Source organism: Bipolaris sorokiniana, assembly GCF_000338995.1.
Source record: "Bipolaris sorokiniana ND90Pr unplaced genomic scaffold COCSAscaffold_6, whole genome shotgun sequence".
Lineage (NCBI taxonomy): Eukaryota > Fungi > Ascomycota > Dothideomycetes > Pleosporales > Pleosporaceae > Bipolaris > Bipolaris sorokiniana.
In genome coordinates, this window is record NW_006911900.1 from 290,803 (window position 1) to 310,789 (window position 19,987).

General features: G+C 51.2%; 6 protein-coding genes across 6 annotated transcripts; 2 read left to right on the forward strand and 4 right to left on the reverse strand.

Annotated features, from left to right (window-relative positions):
- Positions 1–343: 343 nt before the first annotated feature.
- Positions 344–4,990, reverse strand: COCSADRAFT_170534 (uncharacterized protein; the record flags this gene model as incomplete). Its single annotated transcript, XM_007701100.1, has 8 exons — positions 344–754; positions 815–1,884; positions 2,627–3,274; positions 3,323–3,435; positions 3,483–3,747; positions 3,798–3,870; positions 3,920–4,717; positions 4,778–4,990. The coding sequence occupies 8 exons, from the start codon at positions 4,988–4,990 to the stop codon at positions 344–346; spliced, it is 3,591 nt and encodes a 1,196-aa protein (XP_007699290.1).
- A 376-nt stretch (positions 4,991–5,366) lies between these two features.
- COCSADRAFT_87739 (uncharacterized protein) lies at positions 5,367–10,035 on the reverse strand (the record flags this gene model as incomplete). The annotated part of the gene is made up of 5 exons (XM_007701101.1): positions 5,367–6,491; positions 6,547–8,981; positions 9,033–9,543; positions 9,597–9,847; positions 9,951–10,035. The coding sequence occupies 5 exons, from the start codon at positions 10,033–10,035 to the stop codon at positions 5,367–5,369; spliced, it is 4,407 nt and encodes a 1,468-aa protein (XP_007699291.1).
- Positions 10,036–12,107: 2,072 nt separating this feature from the next.
- On the forward strand, positions 12,108–12,881 carry COCSADRAFT_59999 (uncharacterized protein; the record flags this gene model as incomplete). The annotated part of the gene is made up of 1 exon (XM_007701021.1): positions 12,108–12,881. A coding segment is annotated over one exon (774 nt), but the record flags the coding sequence as incomplete, so codon positions are not given.
- A 123-nt stretch (positions 12,882–13,004) lies between these two features.
- COCSADRAFT_140764 (uncharacterized protein) lies at positions 13,005–14,563 on the reverse strand. Its single transcript, XM_007701102.1, has 3 exons — positions 14,413–14,563; positions 14,085–14,346; positions 13,005–14,029 (listed from the first exon to the last, which is right to left on the reverse strand). Exons 1-3 carry the CDS (start codon positions 14,423–14,425, stop codon positions 13,228–13,230), a joined length of 1,077 nt encoding a protein of 358 aa, XP_007699292.1. The 5' UTR covers positions 14,426–14,563; the 3' UTR covers positions 13,005–13,227.
- Positions 14,564–14,758: 195 nt separating this feature from the next.
- Positions 14,759–16,559, forward strand: COCSADRAFT_36070 (uncharacterized protein). The gene is made up of 3 exons (XM_007700900.1): positions 14,759–15,176; positions 15,225–15,433; positions 15,482–16,559. Exons 1-3 carry the CDS (start codon positions 15,030–15,032, stop codon positions 16,479–16,481), a joined length of 1,356 nt encoding a protein of 451 aa, XP_007699090.1. The 5' UTR covers positions 14,759–15,029; the 3' UTR covers positions 16,482–16,559.
- A 141-nt stretch (positions 16,560–16,700) lies between these two features.
- Positions 16,701–19,959, reverse strand: COCSADRAFT_180729 (uncharacterized protein). Its single transcript, XM_007701103.1, has 4 exons — positions 19,542–19,959; positions 19,127–19,463; positions 17,653–19,077; positions 16,701–17,597 (listed from the first exon to the last, which is right to left on the reverse strand). Exons 1-4 carry the CDS (start codon positions 19,701–19,703, stop codon positions 16,810–16,812), a joined length of 2,712 nt encoding a protein of 903 aa, XP_007699293.1. The 5' UTR covers positions 19,704–19,959; the 3' UTR covers positions 16,701–16,809.
- Between the last annotated feature and the right edge of the window lie 28 nt (positions 19,960–19,987).

Below are 19,987 nucleotides of genomic sequence, written 5' to 3' on the forward strand. Positions count from 1 at the left end.
TATTACCGCCAATCTTGGCCTCACCGCGCATCTATCAACCTATGTCCATGACTCGCTCGTGATCGTCCCTCCCCATATTTCCCGTCGTTATGGCAGAGTGCGGGCCACCATCTGGTTCTTGCCAACACACTCCACACATACCTACATGTCCAACTATGTCCTTACATATGCATGTTGATACTACTTACATCCATACATACATAGTACACACACACACACACACACACACATACTACACATACATACACTCAACGGCGACTCATGCATACCCACCACCAACCAAGAAACAAGGCCTCGGCGCATATCTCAACGTCTTGGAATACGACATGGTTCGACTGGCGCTCTACATGCTGTCTTCCCTCCACCGAGACCTCACCTTCTGCCATCCCTCCATCTCTTGCTTGCCGCCCCGCTTCTCCAGCCCCAGCCCTCTGTCCACCCACTCCTGACTACCCATCTCGCTTAACCTAGACAGAGCCCGAGCAAATGCAAACCTCTCCTCGTCCCCGCTGAATATGGACGAGTTCTTGAGCATGTCCATGTTCATGCCCAGGTCGTCCATGAGATTGCGCATTACATCTGAAATTGCTCCTTCATCATCCTTGCCACCTGCACGTGACTTTTGCGATGACGGTGAAGACGAAGATCCAGCTAGCTCTCCCGCCTTCTTGGTTGTTGCTACTGCATCGCTGAGCTCGGCTTCATCAAGGAAGAGGGCTGTCAAGGGCACTGCCGTCGTCATCACCAACTTGGCCTAGCACCTTTTTGTTAGCAACACCTTCTGCCTTCTTCCCACATGGTCGCCCTCACTCACCCTGGACTCGTAGACTGCATCGATGAATGTGATGAATCTTCTAGCCAAATCTCGGCTCCGGTAGTTCATTCCTGGCACCCCCGTAACAATAAACGCTTCATATTGCCGAGTGAGCTCAAGGTAGTCGGCAGCCCCTGTAGCACGCCCGATAATGTCGTCGAAGCTAAACACAGCGCACTTGCCACTGGCCTTGGGTACATAAACCTCCCTGCCCCAAACTTCATGCACAGCAGGGTGTGGCGGGTCATTCTCGAAATCGCCGAGAAATCGGAACCACCGCTCGACGTGGGTTTGTGCCGATGCGTCCAAAGGATGGTGATATACCCCAGACGGCGGACGCGGAATCTTGCGATAATCCGTTGTCGAGTCAAGATTCAGCACGGTAAGCCGGCTCTTGAGGAGATTGATACATGGAATGAACGACTCGCGTTGGATTCCGTTCTTGTACAAGTCGTCGGGGTGCCTATTAGACGTAGTCACAATAACAGTGCCATGTGCCATCAAGCCCTCCATCAGCCGTCGGAGAATCATGGCGTCCGCAACGTCTGTACATTGAAATTCATCAAAGCAAAGCACCGACGACCGCTCGGCTATCCCAGCTGCCACAAACGGTATACCATCAATCTCATTGCCGTGCCTCATCTTCATCTTGTGCAGGTCCCGGTGCACACTTTGCATAAAGTCATGAAAATGGATCCTCGTCTTCCTAGTAATGTTGGGAGGCAGTGTGTCGTAGAACAGATCCATCATCATCGTCTTTCCGCTGCCTACATCCCCAAACATATAAATGCCCTTGGGCAGCGAGTTGGGAATTGGCGGCAGCGACGACGATCCGGCGGGCTTGGACATGGAGAGAAAAGAGAATAGTCCTCCCTTCCTGGGTGGCTGGAGAGAATCAACGGTAGGTTGCTGAACTGGAGGTTGTCTGTAGTTTATCAACATGTTGTGTAAGTCTTGCAGGTTTTTGATAATATTTCGCTGATGTTCATCGTCTCGCAACCGGCCGTACTCGACGCGCGCATCATACTCTGCCAAGGGGCCGTGGTCACTCTCCATGTCTTCGGGTGAGACTGTTAGAATTAGCCCTCGTTCCAAAGCTTGGGACGTTTGCTGCCAATACATTCTTGTGCCGCTGCCGCTGCCGCTGCCGCCTGCGCATGCCATCTACGGCCCGCCGGTGCAAGTAGTGATCCTGGCGGCATGTTCCTTATGTGCGCACCCCTCAAGCATCGTGTACATATCGCCCTACTCGTCCCACCGCCAACATTACCACTACCGCCTGCGAGTCGTCGTCCGACCACAACCCGTCTCGACATCGGACCAGCGCATCGCGAAAGTGTCTTCAGCCCGCGCAGGGCCTCATATGATGTCATTTTGCACATTGGGTACACGCAGAGCCTGATTGCCTGCAGGCAAAGAAAGAAGAGTCCAGAAAAAGAGCGGCCAGTGCGAGTATGCAGTGTCTACACCATGGCACGAAGAAGAGACTGCGCAGAGTGGCATCAACAAGAGCGCAAAGCTGTGGAGCGTTGCACATGTGCGCGCCAACGCCGTTTTGACACGCGCAGGGAGCTTGCTCGGTGCGTCCTCGGCTTTTGGCATTCCGGTGTGTGGCTGAAATGGCCATGTCGGCAGCACTTTAGTAGCCGAGGCCAAGGAACCTACGTAAGAACAAGCCGGTGTAAGGACTACTAGTAGTAAACATGCGCTAGACGGTTGCATCTCTCGCTCTCTCTCTCTCTTCTATGTGGAGTCATTAATATCACAGCTTCATCAAACATACATATCATGCTTCTTCGTCTCCAGCCACACTCTCGTACCTGCCCGCGTTTCCTCCACCACTCCGTTGATACTTCATCTTGGGCACTTCATATAGCCTTGTGTAATCCACCCTCTCGCCACCCAACCTCGCGTACCCGCTCTCTTTGGAACCAAACAATGGGCTCGCATCGCACCAGAAATCCTTGCAATTTGTAGCAATGCCCCTTGAAAAAGGATTGCCTTGTCGTCGCCGGCGTGTTTGCGCCCCCTGACTCCCGTGGAGCGCAATGGTGACAAAAGTGTCAATGCCAAGGAGACGCTTCCATTGATCCAGAATAGACGCTTTAGGCTCGGGACGGCGCGGTACATCGCCAGTATCTTGGCCAGAGCCAAAGCCGTTTGTTGGTGCGTTGCCGCCGCCAGATACCTCTTGACTAGTATCGCCAGTCGTCACAAACGAGTTGATAGCATCGGCAGTCGTGTGGCTATGGAGGTGTCCACGCATGCTTTCGTACGTGGTAAGATTGCGGGCAATCTGCAGAAGCTGGACACACAGTAACATGGTGACCCATGTCAACTGGAAAGCCGCCCATATCGAGAGCACAATTGTGAATGGATCCTTGTTCAAAACCTTGCATAATTCTGGCGAGATGATGACGCACTCTGCAAAGGCTTTGGGTGCTTCGCGAATCTCCAAGTCTGCATACATTAGCGACGTCCCCAACTGCGTAGACAGGGTCCACCTACAAGCAAGCACTAATCTGATGAAAGAAACAATACCCGCTTCCAATGACAGAATATATAGCACAAAGTGCCGATGGTTGTTGTTCGCGACACAATTGTTCACCCATGGACAGTGGCTATGACCATTAGCTCCATCTTACACATGCACAGCACCAGCACTCACTGATCACTCTTTGCAACACAGCGCTCGCATCGCTTGCAATGCTTACTACGCAAAGGTTTTCGCACCATGCAGTTCACGCAGAAATGGCGCTCATCAAATTGTCGAAGCTCCATAAGCTCATCGATAACGGCCTTGGAAGCACTCCTGCTCGCCGACTTGGGCACAAAGCCAGGATCACTAGTCATGGTGAAAAAGTAAAAATACGCAGTCAGGCTGTAAAAGGTCGCGAATAATACGTTTAGGAAGAAGTTGGTTCGTATTGTCCCTTTAACCATTAGCCGGATGAATACTACTTGCGATAACGAGCCAACTTACATGGGAGAACTGTCGTAATCCAACGAAACCCAACCCAGAATAACGTGGCAGCAAAGATACCGGCCAAAAAGGGCTTCCCATTTGTAAGCAACTAATCAAACATGATTTCATATGTGACTTACAGTATGATGTATGCTTCTCATATTCGAGGGTCCCCATTTCAAAAGCTTCTGCGCGCCCCATTGCATACCGTATGAACCAATCAATGCTAGGGGTATGCCAATGAAGGCAGGGTAGTGGCTGACCAAGAACAACGCAACAAAGAGTATGACAGATGGCCAGAAGAAGATGAAGCGATTTAAAAACCACCTTGAATCCTTTACACCGGGCACAGGAAATTGCCTGGGATTCCCATTGCGGTCGAAGCCAGCCTCTGAAAGGGCGCGGTGCCATTGACGAGTTGTGCTCATTTCCTGTGCCGTGACCTCTGGCGTCTTCCCATCATTGTTCTTAGCAAACCGGTCCGCTCCGTACTCGAGCAATTTCTGGATCGATCCTTGGCTGCCCTTTACGAGAGCCCAGTGCAATGCTGTGAAGCCCTGGTCATCTGTCGCATATACGTTTGCGCCCCATCGGAGAAACAGATCGACGCAAGACGGATAGCCTTTGTATGCAGCCCACATCAGAGGTGTATGACTCTGTGAGTCTGGTATATCAACGGGTATGTCTTGGTGGAGAAGCAGGACAATCTGATAGACGTTGCCGTCGAGGGTCGCACTGTGCAAGAGATTGAAGCCTTGGTCGTCGGTGAGAAGCGGGTCGGCGCCGTGGTCGAGAAGGAGGTTGACGACGTAGTAGTTGCAGCGCTTGGCCGCCCATAGGACAGGCGTTGCGACGGCATCGCCGCCCTTTGCGTTGATGGGTGCGCCGGCTTGGATGAGGTAGTGGCAGAGGGCGTAGTGGTTGTTGATGGCGGCCCACTATCAAGCTGTCAGCTCCGACTCTTTTATTTCACCTGCTCTTTAATGTATTATACGCACATGAAGCGGTGTTATGCCCTGCTCGTCCTTGTATGTCGCATCATACTTGCCGCTGTCGAAAAGCTTCTGGATGGCCCCGATTTCGCCCAGGCGCGCCAACTGCATCAGGTCCTCCTCCACTGGCAGCGTCGGCTTCTTGTCCGCTATGTTTTCCAGTTCATGGTCGCCCGTTGTGGTCTGGCCTTTGCCTTCTGATGTCGTTGCTGCAGCCATGGCGGGAATGATGATGGTGGGTTGCGGAGCTCGCGACACCTCCGATGCAACTACAGCGGCGCAAGACAAGGTGGGTGTTGGATTCAAATGGACAGCAGACGAGAGATGGGTACGGCAAAAGTCATCGCATGCTGAAAATAAACAGTATAAGGGCAGAGTCTAAGTTGTGGCACTTTGTAGACGCGGAATATGCGGCACTTTGCGATTCCCGTCTACCGCTTACCAGGCCATCGCATGGGCCACGGCACGCATCCCTGCGCCTGGCAACGCAATTTGTGGCGGTGCCACGCAAGCCTCACCCGGAAGCCGGATGCTGGTCAACTCCAAGCGCTTACCGTGTACTCACCACCACACCACACCTCCTTGTCGCAGCCTACTATGCAAGCATCGCCTGGAACTCACTTCCTTCCCTCAGCATGTCCTCGGCCCTGCCCGCCTTCACCAGTCGCCCATTTCCAAGCACCACGCAGTAGTCTGCCGCCTTGACCGCTTCCAGACGATGCGCAATTGTGATCACCGTACTGCTCCTCATCTCCTCTCTCAACACGCTCTGGATGCGCTGTGCAGTCTCAAAGTCGATGCTCGCCGTCGCCTCATCCATGATCAGAATTGGTGATCTCCTGAGCATCGCCCTGGCCAGCCCCACGAGCTGCCGTTGTCCTTGCGATAGTCCTTTGCCCCCTCCCTCTATGCTTGTGCTCAGCGTCCATGAGTACTGTTCTCCGCCAATCTTCTCCAGTACTGAAACACATGATGCATCAGAATATTCCGACAAGGGATCCAGGTTCTTGCGCATAGTTCCAGAAAAGAGTACAGGCTCCTGCGCTAGAAATGTGACGCGACTGCGGAGTGCCTGCTTTTTTACTGTCGAGATGTCCATACCATCGATGAGGATCCTGCCATTCTCTGCCGCGATAGTAGCCAACAGACTAAGAGCCAGAGTCGATTTGCCAGAGCCAGTGCGTCCAATGACTGCCGTGTTGGATCCTGCGGGAATCTTGAGTGTGATGTTCTGGAGTGCTGGTTCGAGGTTCTCTGCATAACGAATCGTCACGTCCTCGAACTCAATATCACCGCTATATGTCGGCCAGTGTGCAGGCGGCTCGACAACACCAGGTGCTTCCCTCTCAATGTCGAGAAGCTCGACCACACGTTCGACACTAGTGAAGTCCATTTCCAGGTTTCCGTAGATTCTGCACATCCATTCGGTATGAAGCACAAACTTGCCCGCTGTGATCAGCACAAAAGCAGTGAGTCCGGGACTGATGCCAGTGTACACAGCAATGAGCGTCATAATCAGTGTGGAGCTAGCCGACATGACACTGAAGCGTAGAGCTAGCCATGCTTGTAAAGACCAGTAGAAATGGTCATTCTTTTGGAAGTTGTCGACGACTTCAATGACACGAGCTTGGAAGCGATGTTGTGCCTTGAAGGCTCGCACGGTAGTTAGTCCTTCGACAAGGGCGCCAAAGTTGCTCATCAAAGGAGAAAGCGATACCATCTACCTCAGGTTAGCATGTCGAATCTGACTAGTGCTGCTCTACAGTTAGACTTACCTCGAGCCGCCTCAAGCTCTGCGATGTGGGCAAGAAGCGGAAAAAATAATACACAAATCCACAGCAGAGTAGGACACCGAAGGCTAAGAACGCTGGCGTAGAGGACAAAATGATGACAATGCAGCTCATCCAGCCGATAATCTGCCATGCAAATGTTATGAATGCACCGCTCAGATCGCCATCGATGGTATTCATATCGCTTGTTAATCTGTTCATCAATCTTCCTACTGGAGTAACATCATAGAATCGGAAGGTCGCGTGAGCCACACGCTCCAAAGTTTCCCTGAAGATGGTTTTTGCAGCGTGGTATCCAACTCCAAACATGATGAGGTTTGTCCACCAAAAGAGTATAGCAGTTCCAGACACGAACAAGAAGAACGTCCAGAGCCAAGGGTCGACATTCTCAGTTGCGGGTGGCAGAAAATCAAAGATTCCGTGGTGCTCTACATCGTCGTAACTTTCACCCCAGGACTTCATGAACCATGTTTGAGCGACATCGAGAACGCGAAAAGCTGCCATGACGAAAATTGCCACAGACCACCATCGGAGTGTGCCTGCTTTGACGTAGCGCCAGTATACGCTCCACTTGACGCCACCTTTTGCACGATGCTCGTCTTCGATGAACTTGTCTGGAACGGCTGCCGATTGTTCTTCTTCACGCTTCTTTGCGTCCTCCTCGGATTCCGTTTCGGTCGTCTGCGTCCGCTTCAGGGCGTCGATATCTTCAGCCTGGGTAGGTTCGTGAATTGTTGCGCGACCATGTTCCAGTTGAACCCATTGCTTCGCGATACCATGGCAGAGCTCAGTCCGATGTGTAGCCAGAATAGTCGTTCTTCCATTGAGCAATGGCCCGGCCAGCAACTTGGCAACAATGAACTCAGCCGTTTGATGGTCAAGAGCCGACAATGGGTCATCCAGTAACAAAACTTTTGCGTTGCTGTATACTGCCCTGGCCAGTGCTACGCGAGCCTTTTGTCCACCAGATAGCCCAATGCCATTCTCACCAATGTTCGACAGATCGCCGTGCTTCAGCTCCGCCATATCAGGTAAGAGGGCACAAGCTTCCAACGTTTGCTTGTAACGCCCCTCTTCAAATGGATATGAAAAAAGAATGTTGTCACGAATGCTCATGCTCTGAAGCCACGGGGTTTGAGCACAATACGCAACCATCTGGTCAGGGCGTATGAGTTCGCCGTCCGTAGTGTCCAGCTCACCAAGTAATGCTTGCAGTAGCGCAGTTTTCCCTGCGGCTACTTCTCCGTAGATGACAGTCAGTCCAGGAGGAAAGGATAGGGTAATCTCGGAGAGCACATTGTGGTCCACGCCTGGCCAGGAAAATGATGCTTGATGCGTACTGAGCTCAGCGGAGCCCTCAGCTGTCACATGGGTCTCCTCCTTGTTGGGTTCTGCCATAAATTCTTCGATGCGGCCCATCGCAACGTACGCATTGAGAAGGGTCGTTATCAACTGGGGCAAGGCTCGGAGATAGCTTTCCAACTGATTGAACAGCTCAATGGCAGGGAAAATGAGGTCGATGCGCAAATCTTGTCCCGCCAACTTGGTGAAGGCGTAAAAGGCCACAGCAGGGAATAGTCCGGAACCAAACCGTAGGATGAAGGCAAGTGAGGTTACAAAGAAGATGTTAGCGACACGTAAATGCAGCTCCTTTTGACGTGACTCAAGAACACCATCGAGCCATGCATCCTGCCATCCGTACCAACGAAGGTGTCGAATCGACTCGATAAACTGGCTTGTTCGTTGGATCTTCTCGTCTGTTGCTGATCGACGCTTCTTCTCAAAGTGAACTTGTAGGCGAGCAATAACAATGTTTAACAGTTGCGACACACCCAAAGCCAGTACGCCCAGCAGGCATGCCCAGCCCAGCATGCGCCATATGAGTATAATTGCAAAAATCGCGCCAGTGGGTTTGGTGACAATGTCTGAAAACTCCCAGAAGCGCTGCGCTATCTCGTAAGCATCGCTTCGCATCAAATTCAGTATCTTTCCCATCGATGCAGGGTCGTTATTTTCTTTTGGGGCATTTTTGGTGTTTTTCCTGAAAGCCGATCGAATCAAAGCAAGTACGGTGTCCTTCCAATGTTTGAAAGCAGGTTTAGATTGTTCATGGTTTGTGCGAGTTTCACCATTGATCTCTTCGCGTACTTCGCCAATGCTGTCGCCGTTAGTCTGTCCAACTTTCACCTCTTGTTTGGCGCCCAAGATCTTGCGATTCAGGGTCTTCTCATAAAGCATTGTAATGAGTTCGCCTCTGCATCTCTCATATGCGCGCCTTTGGTACCACAAGTTGAAGACGTTAAGTTGCGCAGAGGTCAAGCGCAATGCTAAAATTATGCAAGCATACGTAATTGTTGCGCGATTGTGATGATGTGCCATGGAGGCAAGGAGGCGCTGAAGGAAGACGGGCGTGAGGAGAGCTTCTATTGTTAGGTTGAGGTTACAAAGCCAAGACGAGGTCCAAGACTTACTCGCACATAAGCGCACTACGTTCAAGAATGTGGTGCGCAGCAGGTCCATGCCATTTGCAACAAAGACCTTCCTCGTTACTGACCCTTCGAGCGCCCCGAATGCATCATGCAATCGTGCGTGTTTAAATTCCCAGCCGAGGTCCCATATATCACTGTCTTCCATTTGTCGAGTTTTACCCTTTTTTATCAACGGCTCCATCCATGATACAGTCATATATTGCCAAGGGGTCAAATTATCTTCCGGAGTGCGTAATTTGATAGTTGGTGTGTCATGGACGGCACTAATATCATATCTAGGCAACATTGGGTCGCGCAACGGCATGTTGAGGATAATGATGATTGCCAAGAACGCTGCTGCAGGTGGAACGGCCAACGGAAGATCGCTTGCCAGAAAAGTTTGCCTATGAGATAACATGATAATTTGCTCCAACATGAGTCCTGTAAAGAGCATTAACAATGATAAAGACGCAGTCCTCGGCTGCTTGACTAGAATTATGGCGATTGCGACGGCCTAGGCAACTTGTTAGCCATGGATGCATCAAGAAAATTTGGACTTGTGCGTACCCAAGCGATTGCTGGATACATGGCCACCGGCTGGTGCCAAGGAAAAAATATGTAAACAGTTTGAAATGTAAGACCGATTAATGCTATGACGAGAAGCCAGATGGTCGCGCTCAAAGGCCGCTGAGGCGACGCGGCTTCAAACTCGTCTTCTTTCTCCTGGGTCTCTTGTATCAGGGGTTTCGTCCATCTTGGCCAGTACGGACTTGCCACCCTTAGAGAATATCTCAACAAGACCAAGGCCGCAAGTATGGCTGGTATGGTTGCAACATAAGGCAACGCGCATGGTGTAAACCTAGCAGTTTTTAGGTCCTGATCAGGTCAGTATATGTCGACAAAGTGGTAGCTTCTGGGTACTAACCCAGAGGCGATGGCAATGTGAAATTGGCGGTATGTCTGAAAAGAATGATTGGTGGGATATTGGAGTCTGGGACGACGCCATGTTGTTTGTTGCCACCTCAAACAAGCATCCAACAGCAACTATTTAGACAAGACTTCCTTCCACCTGATGCCCAAGCTGCAATCGATTAGTTGGACAATTGCGGGCATGTAGATGAAGATGAAGATTCAGACGGGTTTGCTAGGCGTCAGGGAAAAGAGCTTGCATGAGTGAGAAGGGTGTCGGTGAGGACGTTGAACAGTAGTCCCGAAAGGTACGCGGGCCGGACTGGGGGCTGGCTAGCGTACCCCACAAGCCTAACACCGTAGTCTCTTACACTACACCTTTCAAGCAGGAACCTTTGCTTTTCTATACATCGCACACCGTGATATTGCATTGCAACTGCTCTGTCTACTAGTATCGTGCTTTGCTTTTCATATACCGCTACGTGCTGCGCAGCCGTGTCTATCTCGGCAGCCCAACGAAGTATACAATTAGGACCTTGGAAGGACTACTACTACGTCATCTATTTCCTCAATTATTCCCGTACTACCAGCCTATCACAAGATTTTTTCTGCCAATGGACGGAATTAAAACCGAAGAGATATGCTCAGGGAGACCAACTCTTGAACCTAATATCTTATCGCACCGGCTTCGTATCGGCTGAGTGTTATTATCAACATCATTATCATCATCATCGTTATTAGTATTTCCCTATTATCGGCGTTTCTCTAAACAACGAGTGCAGGAGGAATTACACCCATGGCCACCCGCAATCTGAGCCGGCAACAGCTTGCCGTTCTCATGGCAGTCTAGCTCGTCAATCTGTCAAGCATAGGTACATATTTAGCCAAGAAGCGAAATCTCTTGGATCCGTCAAACTTCACCGGATACCCAGACTCATGTCCCCGCCGCCAGCCTTGCATCATTTTCTCCCCAGGCCGACGGCCGGTCTTCTATCGTCCGATATTCTTGCCTACTTTATGCAAGTTGAATGCTATGTGATACTTGAACTGTCGCGAAAGCAATCTGCCTGCCTATATAGGCAGTAAGTACTACTAGTCTCTCTACGTTACCGGGACTCCCAGCCACAGCCACATCATCTTCCATATGGAATCAAACATATTCAAGAAGCGCGAGTGCTGCACAACTAAGGGGCGATCTGCAGGCGCGCGAGTGTTCCCCCGCTACCATCCAATCATCTCAGTGTCAGTACTCGAAGCCTTTCCCACCTGGGCCACAGCGCTAATCCTGGGGGCTGAAGCCATGAGCCTTGCATTTACGGAATCCTTCAGCCGAATCCAACCAGCGGGTTCAGCCGCTGCATCTCTACTTCTTTGACTATCACGTTTGAGTGCGAAAACATCGTTCGCCCTGGGTGTGGGTAAAAGCTGCAATGAGCATACGCAGCGGATATGTCATCAACTCGTCTACCTCTCACCATAGCTTCGGTCTGCCTACATTTGCTCTTCTGGTATTACTAACATGATAACTTACTCTCTCGTGCCCAGCTTCATTGGTGTCCAATGGCATTCGTGAAAATCTGACAAGGGTTTTCTCTAAAGGATGCACAGTCAGACCTACGAAACAAGCCCCAGCACTGCCACATGTCTGCCAATGTGTTCCATGTGTCTGGAAGGAAGCGCTCCTTCAATCCTTCGCAGTCGCTAAAATTAGGCTGACAGCATTACTTAAACTAGGAATTCAGGTGCAGCAGATCCAGCAGAAACATAGAGTTCAATTGCTGTTCTTCAATCAATATTCACACATCCTCTACCACCATGGTCTTCGGCGAACTTTCACCATCCCCTTCGTGTGCTGTGCGAAAGTCAGGCCAACCATCAGCCGCAGAAATTCAACGCAGGGTGTCTACAACTCGTACCTCGAAGCGCCGCACATCTGCAAACTCAGAGAACGGACCACAGATAGCACCAGATCAATCGCCCACTCGTCCATCTAGATCTGTCAATTCATATCAGACCCCATCAACTGCAGCCTTGAAACGACCTCAAGATGCATTACCTGACGTCTTCGACGCCACCATACCACAGAAACGTACTTGCACTTCAAATACAAAGACTGCACATCCTTCTGGACGGCGAGCTGATAGTGAAGAAATTTATTCCCAATCCAAGACACCGGAGACTGCAAGAATCACACACGATAAACTATGCAGTCGTATTAGGACCAAGCTGAGCGAACACGATCGAAAAAAAGGCTTCATATACGTTTTCCGGGATGAAAATCGTAAAGAGGATGTCTGGAAAATCGGCGTCACCGAGCGCGTGTACAATGAACGAATGGAAGAACACATTAACTGTTGCAAGCTTAAACCAGTCGTCGCCCACGTGTCGGCCCAAGTGATTCAAAACTGCAATCTCTTGGAAAGGCTCATACATCGCGATTTGTGTTATGAGGTGAGGTATCGCTCCTGTCCCAACAAAACAAAGGGACATAACGAGTGGTTTGCAGTCTCAAAAGATATGGCGGTCGAGACTGCGAAGAAGTGGGAGCGTTTTATACACGAGGGAAAGCCGTATGATTCGCAAGGGAATCTCAACGTCGTGTGGAGTTATGTGCTGGAGCAACGGTCCCCAGCGGCTCTTGACGTACACAACATGTCTCATGATGCTCGACACGAGCAATGGGCTGCTATCCTTGCACCCCCAACGTACAGCGACTACTTCCATGCCTACTTAGCATATGCACGTTCTGAGCTTAAAGCCACCTACGATTGGGTGTACATGTTCTTCTGGCAATTGTCGACAATACTGTATAGCTTGCATACGCTCGCGTTGTGTAAGAATCGCCCAGCGTTTTATGCGCTTGTCTTTGTGCTTGGATGCGCTGTGTTGCCGAACTTTCGGCTTCAGTCCACTGAGAAACAAAAGGTTAGCTCGCCCAAGAAAAAGGCGTGAGGAATTTATATCGTTGTTTTCTTTTCAGATGTATAGTATTTGGTTCATCACTTTACTCGGCAATTCAAAATAGACATTTCGTTTCACCATATACGAATCTTGCATGAGAAATAAGCAATCATCTTCTTAATCATATATTCTCTCTTCCTTCGTGACCTCTATAGCCTTGCAGGGTGACATCATAATTGTGAGACAATACTACAACCCGAAAAACAGTGCAAAAATTGCTCAATATCTCAACAAAATACTGATTCTCGAGTGTACAATCAGGTATCCAGTATTCATGCTAGAACAAAAAACAACAAGATCAGATATGAATGCAGACAAAAATCAACGCTTAAAGCTTAGGCTTGGATACAATCAACGAGTTTCCGTCCTGGAGCGCCTTGACGGCATCAGTGACAAGCTCGTCAACAATCTCCTTGGCGGTCTTCTTCTCATTGACAACGGCAGCAACCTTGCCCATGAGGAAGGGTCGGGCATTATCCATAGTCTCATCATCGACATCGTCGCCCATCTTCTCGAGGTCGTGCTCGACGGGTATTATGCCCTTGCTGGTGAGCTCCTTGATTTCTTGTTGCCTGTTCTCTTCCCAGTTGTTGACGTATGGGTTGTTGCGGATACGGAGGGGTCGTCCGGTGAAGATGATTGTGCGGATGTTGTCGTCCCAGCCAGCGGTGCGGACGGCTTCCTGGTGAACCTTTGGCGCACCAGCCTCCTCGCAGAGGATGAAGCGTGTTCCAACCCACACACCGGTCGCACCAAAGGCGAGCATGGCAGCAAGTGATTGACCGCTGTAGATACCACCAGCAGCTACGACTTGGACCTGCTCGCCGGTCAAAGGCGACTTGTGGCCCTCAACCATCTTGACTGCGGCTGGGATGAAGACAGATGTGGGGACATCACCAGTGTGGCCTCCACCCTCGCCTCCCTGCGCGCAAATGATGTCAACACCGATATCCAGGCACTTTTGAATGTGCTTGGGGTGTCCGATCATGTTCATGTATAGAACGCCCGCCTTGTGCAGCTTGTCGACGACGGCCTTGGGTGGCACGCCAACGGCGGAGACGAAGAGTTTGGCGCCGGACTCGATGATGACATCGATGAGCTCGCCCAACTTGCCCTTTGTGTAGTCGTAGCTATCCCTGGTCAGTTTATTGTGTCTCAAAGGTGGGCCCTGTGGCTAGGACATACTTGGTCTTGCGGGCGTTGCCTCCCACCTGGGGAAGAAGCAGGTCAATACCGAAGGGAGCATTCTTGTCGGTCAGGTATCCCTTGAGCTCAGCGATCTGCTCACGGAGCATATCTGGTGTGTATCCGAGACCACCGATAACACCAAGACCTCCGGCATTGGTGACGGCAGCAGCAAGCCTGGGTCCAGCAGCCACGTTCATTCCGGCAAGAATGACAGGATGCTGGATCTTCAGCAGGTCGGTGAGTTTAGTGCGGATTTGCTCTGTCCTGTGTTAGCCATGGGCGCATGTGAAATAGGACTGTGCCATTGGGGGCGATAGCGACATACGTGGTGCGGCCATGGTTGCGGTGAAGTAAGGAAGTATCTATAGCTGGAAGAAGGGCGAGACAGAACAGGATATTTTAGCAGATGGCGACGCAGATGAAAGCGACGAGGAGTTAGCTGGGATCTTATGGGGTGATGAGAAGAGGAGTTGAATCCTTCCCAGCTCGTCTCTCACAAGACCGAGCCGTGAGCCGAGGCACAGCGCAAGTGTCACGCGGAGAAGGCTAGCCACATCCGGAGCTAGCGCTGTCTGGGGAAGGCCGGGACTAGCAGCGCCCGCATGGTGTCGTCACGCTGATTTGTGATCGACTCCGTCTTGGATAACCATGTTGTCTAACACTCTGCGCATACCGGCGCCGAGGGTCATATCCGAAGGCTTCATTCACCGTATATTACAGCCATGTCCAGCCTACAGCCGACATGTATCGGGTCAGGCCGTGGAAAATTTTCCGCCATGGCAGAGTAAACGCCAGGCCCTCGTATCTGCATGCCATGCGCCCAGCCGGGGCCTTTGGCATCAGTTTCGAGAGTCGCAGAAATTTGCTCGACAAAACATATCGAGTTTGCAAAATGACCAACATGCTAAGAAGCGACATGCCTTCATCGCTCTGGGGAGCAACATGGGCGATAGAATAGCCATGATTGAGCAGGCATGCAAAGAGATGGAGTCGGGCGAAAAAATACGCATCATACGGACGAGCAACCTATGGGAAAGCAAAGCCATGTACGTTCTGGATCAAGACAATTTCGTCAACAGCGCCTGCGAGGTATGCCCTCCGTATTTTTGTACCGTAACATTGCACTAAACCAGGTAGATAGAGACCTCACTTTCGCCTATCGAGCTGCTAGATGAACTGCAAGCTGTTGAGAATAGAATGGGCCGTGTCAAGGTCATTGACAAGGGTCCTCGGAACATTGACCTGGACATTTTATTATACGGCGAGACTGAATTCTCTAACGAGAGGCTTCAGATTCCCCATGCCCTAATGTTCGAGAGGGAATTTGTCTTGCGGCCGTTGAGCGAGTAGGCTATCTGTCACTTGTGCTGATGACCTCAGCTAACTATTATTAGGCTCATACCAGAAAATAGCCAAGTCAATTTCCCATATCGGGAATCCATTCAGCAGCGTCTAGCGAAACTGCCAAAGTCCGAAGTGCCACTGGTGCCAATAGTGCCGCTCGCATCAGATTTCTCTCCAATATCGTCCGCCAAAACCGAGCAAAAAACACGCATAATGTCCATTCTCAACGTCACACCAGATTCTTTCTCCGACGGTGGTCTGAACTACAACAACAGCCAAGAAACATTGACCAAAACAATCAAATCACAAATTGCAAGCGGAGCAACCATCATCGACGTAGGCGGCCAATCCACCCGACCAGGCGCAATTCAAGTCTCCGCAGAAGAAGAACTATCGCGAGTCCTCCCTGCCATAAAACTCATTCGCTCAATCCCAGAAGCCAAAGACGTAGCCATCAGCATCGACACATACCGTGCACGCGTCGCTGAAGAAGCCATCAAAGCCGGCGCCAACATGATCAACGACGTCAGCGCAGGCACAATGGACACAGAAATGCTAGCTACAATGGGTAAACTGGGCTGTACCGTCTGCCTAATGCACATGCGCGGAACACCAGAAACCATGAACTCTCGCGAGATGACAAGCTACCCCGACGGCATTGTCGAAACCGTTGGCCGCGAATTGCTGCAACGCGTTCGGGCAGCCGAAGAAGCGGGCGTCAGACGATGGCGCATGATCCTCGATCCAGGTATTGGATTCGCAAAGACGCAAGAACAGAATCTTGAATTGCTGCGTAAGCAGCATCAACTGAGCAAGTATCCTGGTTTGGAGGGTATGCCCTGGCTAGTGGGAACAAGCCGAAAGGCTTTCATTGGACGTATCACGGGTGTCGAGGACGCTCGACAACGTGTGTGGGGCACGGCTGTGGCTGTCTCGGCGGCCGTACAAGGAGGTGCTGAGATCCTTAGAGTACACGATGTGAAGGAGATGGCGCAAGTTGCTAAGATGGCGGATGCGTTGTGGAGAAGAGGAGATTTTTCTTCAGACTAATCTGTTTTGTAAACTTGAACATGATTTGATATAAGTAAAAGTGTAAATTTATCTGCAATACGAGTTCCAATACTTCCCAACTCAATCTTATGACTGAAAAACGACCATGGGGAATCGACTTGAGCATCCATTGAACTTACCGCAATCTTTTGAAAGTATAGCAGATATCATCACATAACGTAAAAATTAGACTGAAAAACCACCGAGCACTTGTTAAGTAAGGACTAACAAACTTGATTGAAAACGTTAAATGCTATAAAACTACATATTCAAACATGGGCTACTTTGAGCAGAAATTAAAGTCTTCGTCAACCCGCAATTTCTTTTTTTACAACTTGCTCGCTCCACCCATCAGCTCGGCACCAGCACCGCTGATGGCCAGCTTGCCAGTCTCCTTGACCTTGGTCTGGAACAAGACGGTGTTGCCAACCTTCCACATCTCGGTAATGAGGGTCTGACCAGGCAGCACAACACCGGCAAAGCGTACCTTGATGTTCTTGAAAGGTCCGTACGTTTGCAGAATGTGCTTACCCGAGACACCAAAGCTGCACAGGCCGTGCAGAATGGGTGTGGGGAAACCGCCGGCTTTGCTGAACACAGGGTCAATGTGGAGAGGGTTCAAGTCGCCAGAGAGACGGTAGATAGCAGCCTGTTCGTCGGTCGTGCGCTCTTCAACAACGGCATCAGGGGCACGCTTGGGAGGCTGATGAACCTTGGTTGCGGCGCCGCGATCAGTACCCTTCTTAGGGCCACCGAAGTTACCGGAGCCACGGATGAAGACAGTGCTCTCGTTGTAGAAGATCTCCTCTCCGGTCTTTGCGTCCTTGGTCACGCTGCCATATACAACTAGTCCAGCGGCACCCTTGTCAACAACCTCGACCAGCTTGGGGATAGCAATGAGGTTGGCTTCCGTTGGGATGGGGAACTTGCGGATCTCGAGGTACTGCTCTCCGTGGAGAAGCATGCGGGGATCGAAGTTGGGAACGATCTCATCGAATGTGAAGGGAGCTTCTGCGTTGAAAGGAGGAACGACACCAAAGGTAGGGATAACCTGGAAGTTCTCGTCGCCCTCGTACACGAATGGAAGATCGGTACGCTTGGCACCAACGCCGAGGTCTGTTGTCACTGGTCAGATTGTATATTTCATAGCATTCAAGTGCAAGAAACTTACTGTAAAGAATCACGTCGCGCTCAGTGTAGTTGAAGGGGGTACCCTCAGACTTGGCAGCCAAAGCCTTCTTCTGAGCCTCGAGGATCTCCTCGTTGCTCTTGGCAGACTTCTTCTCCTTCTTGCCCTTGGAAGTGTTCTCGATGTTTGCCATGATGGACTTGAGTCCACTGGCGTTGTCGAAGGGGTGGTCAGCGCGACCGTCATCAAAGTTGGTGATGCGCGACCATTGAGCGAGGACAGCCTCGGGAGTGAGCTTAACATCAACTGGGAAGCCATGGCCACCGCTGCGTTGCCATCTAGTAGCCGCGAACCAGCCAGAGCCCATCTCGTACAAGCCACCGGTTGGCTCAGGAGCCTTGTCAGAGACGAGGAGAACGACCAGAGGAGCGTTGTAGTCGGGCTTGAGGGCCTGAACAACTTCCTCTGGCATAATGGTTCGGGTCATCTGGGTTCCCGCGTTGGGGGCAACGGTGTTGACAAAGATGTTGTTCTTCTTGCCCTCAAGAGCAAGAGACTTGGAGAAACCAAGAATACCGCACTTGGCCGAGGCGTAGTTTGCCTGGCCAAAGTTGCCGTAGATACCGCTGGTGGAGGTAGTGTTGAGGATGCGGCCATATTTTTGCTTGAGCATGTAAGGCCAGGCAGCCTTGGTGCATGCATAGGTGCCGAACAGATGCACCTTGTGAATGACGTCCCACTGCTCATCAGTCATGTTTGCGAAAGCCTTGTCCCGAAGGATTCCTGCATTGTTGATCAGAATGTCAATGCGACCGTACTTCTCAATGGCAGTCTTAATGACAGCCTCGCCATCCTGAACATCGGCCTTGTTGCCGACAGCCTCTCCACCAAGCTTCTGGATCTCTTGAACAGTGGTGTCGGGGTTAACAAGATCATTGACCACAACCTTAGCGCCACGCTTGGCGAGTTGCAGACAGTAGATGCGGCCGAGACCAGCACCTCCACCAGTGACCAAAGCGACCTTGCCCTTGAAGTCAAGCGGCTCGCCTTTGGGGTTGGGGGGAAGTTGGTTCGCCTTCTCCAGCAGCTCAAGAGCATCTGCGGGGCCCTGAGGGTGCTCAGGCTTGGAAAAGTCCACAACGTCCTTCCACTTGGTAGCGAGAGCCTCGGGTGTGAGCGTGTCGTCAGCCTTGAGCAGAGCGCCGGTTGCCCGCTCCCAACGAAGCTTAGCAACGTGTCCAGCTCCAGCCTCAAAGATGGAGCCTGTCTCGGTGGACGACTTGTGTGTAAGGACTGCGACAATGGGGACAACCCACTCGGGCTTCATCTTCTCGAGAACATCCGGGGGCATGACAGTCTCGGTCATTCGGCTGGCGGCAATTGGGGCAACAACATTGCAGAGAATATTGTATTTCAGGCCCTCCTTTGCGAGTGTCTCGGTGAAGCCAACAAGGGCGAGTTTGGCAGCTGCGCGAGTTAGCACTCCATCTTGGTCTTGGCTTGAATTCCAGCTTACCAGAGTAGTTCGTCTGTCCAAAGGATCCAAACAAACCAGCAGCCGACGCGGTGCTGATGAGTCGTCCGTACTTTTGTTTCCTGAAGTAGGGCCATGCGGCACGTGCGCACTTGTATGCTCCGTAGACGTGGACTTTGTAGATGAGATCCCAGTCGGCCTGCTTCATGTTCTTGAAGCTGATATCGCGGAGAATGCCAGCATTGTTGATGAGAACATCGATACGACCAAAGGCATCAATGGCCGTCTTGATAATCGCCTCTCCGTTCTCTACTGAGTCGTAGTTGGCAACAGCTTTGCCGCCTGCGCTGCGGATTTGCTCGACGACCTTGTCTGCGGCCTATCGTGTTCGCGTCAGCCACGGATACATTATATCTTCATGTGTCTGAAGCTGTTTCCGGTTAAAGAAAAAACATACCGCTGAGCCCTGGCCCTCGCCCTTGAAGCTGCTGCCGAGGTCGTTGACCACGACATTGGCGCCGCGGCTGCCATAGAAGATGGCATACTCACGACCCAATCCACCACCAGCACCTGTTACAACGACCGTCTGGCCGTCGTATCGCAGCTCTTGTGCAGTCATGATGTGTGTATATATGCGAGTCTTGTGAAAGAGATGGCTCTTTGCTCGCGTCTGAAGCTGTGTCGCGACTGTGCAAAGCTCAGATAGATGCAGCAAGCAAGGAAGGAAGGTGCCACAAGTCAAGTGGGAATCAGCAAAGATCCCAGGATATCAAATGGGAAAACAGGAAAGCTGAAGATGAGAGGAAAGGATGTCAGAAGTTATGGTGGCTGTCAATGTGAAGTCGTTCGTACGGCCATGTCTCATGAAAGCAGCCGAGCTGCTGGCGATGACGAGTTACCTCG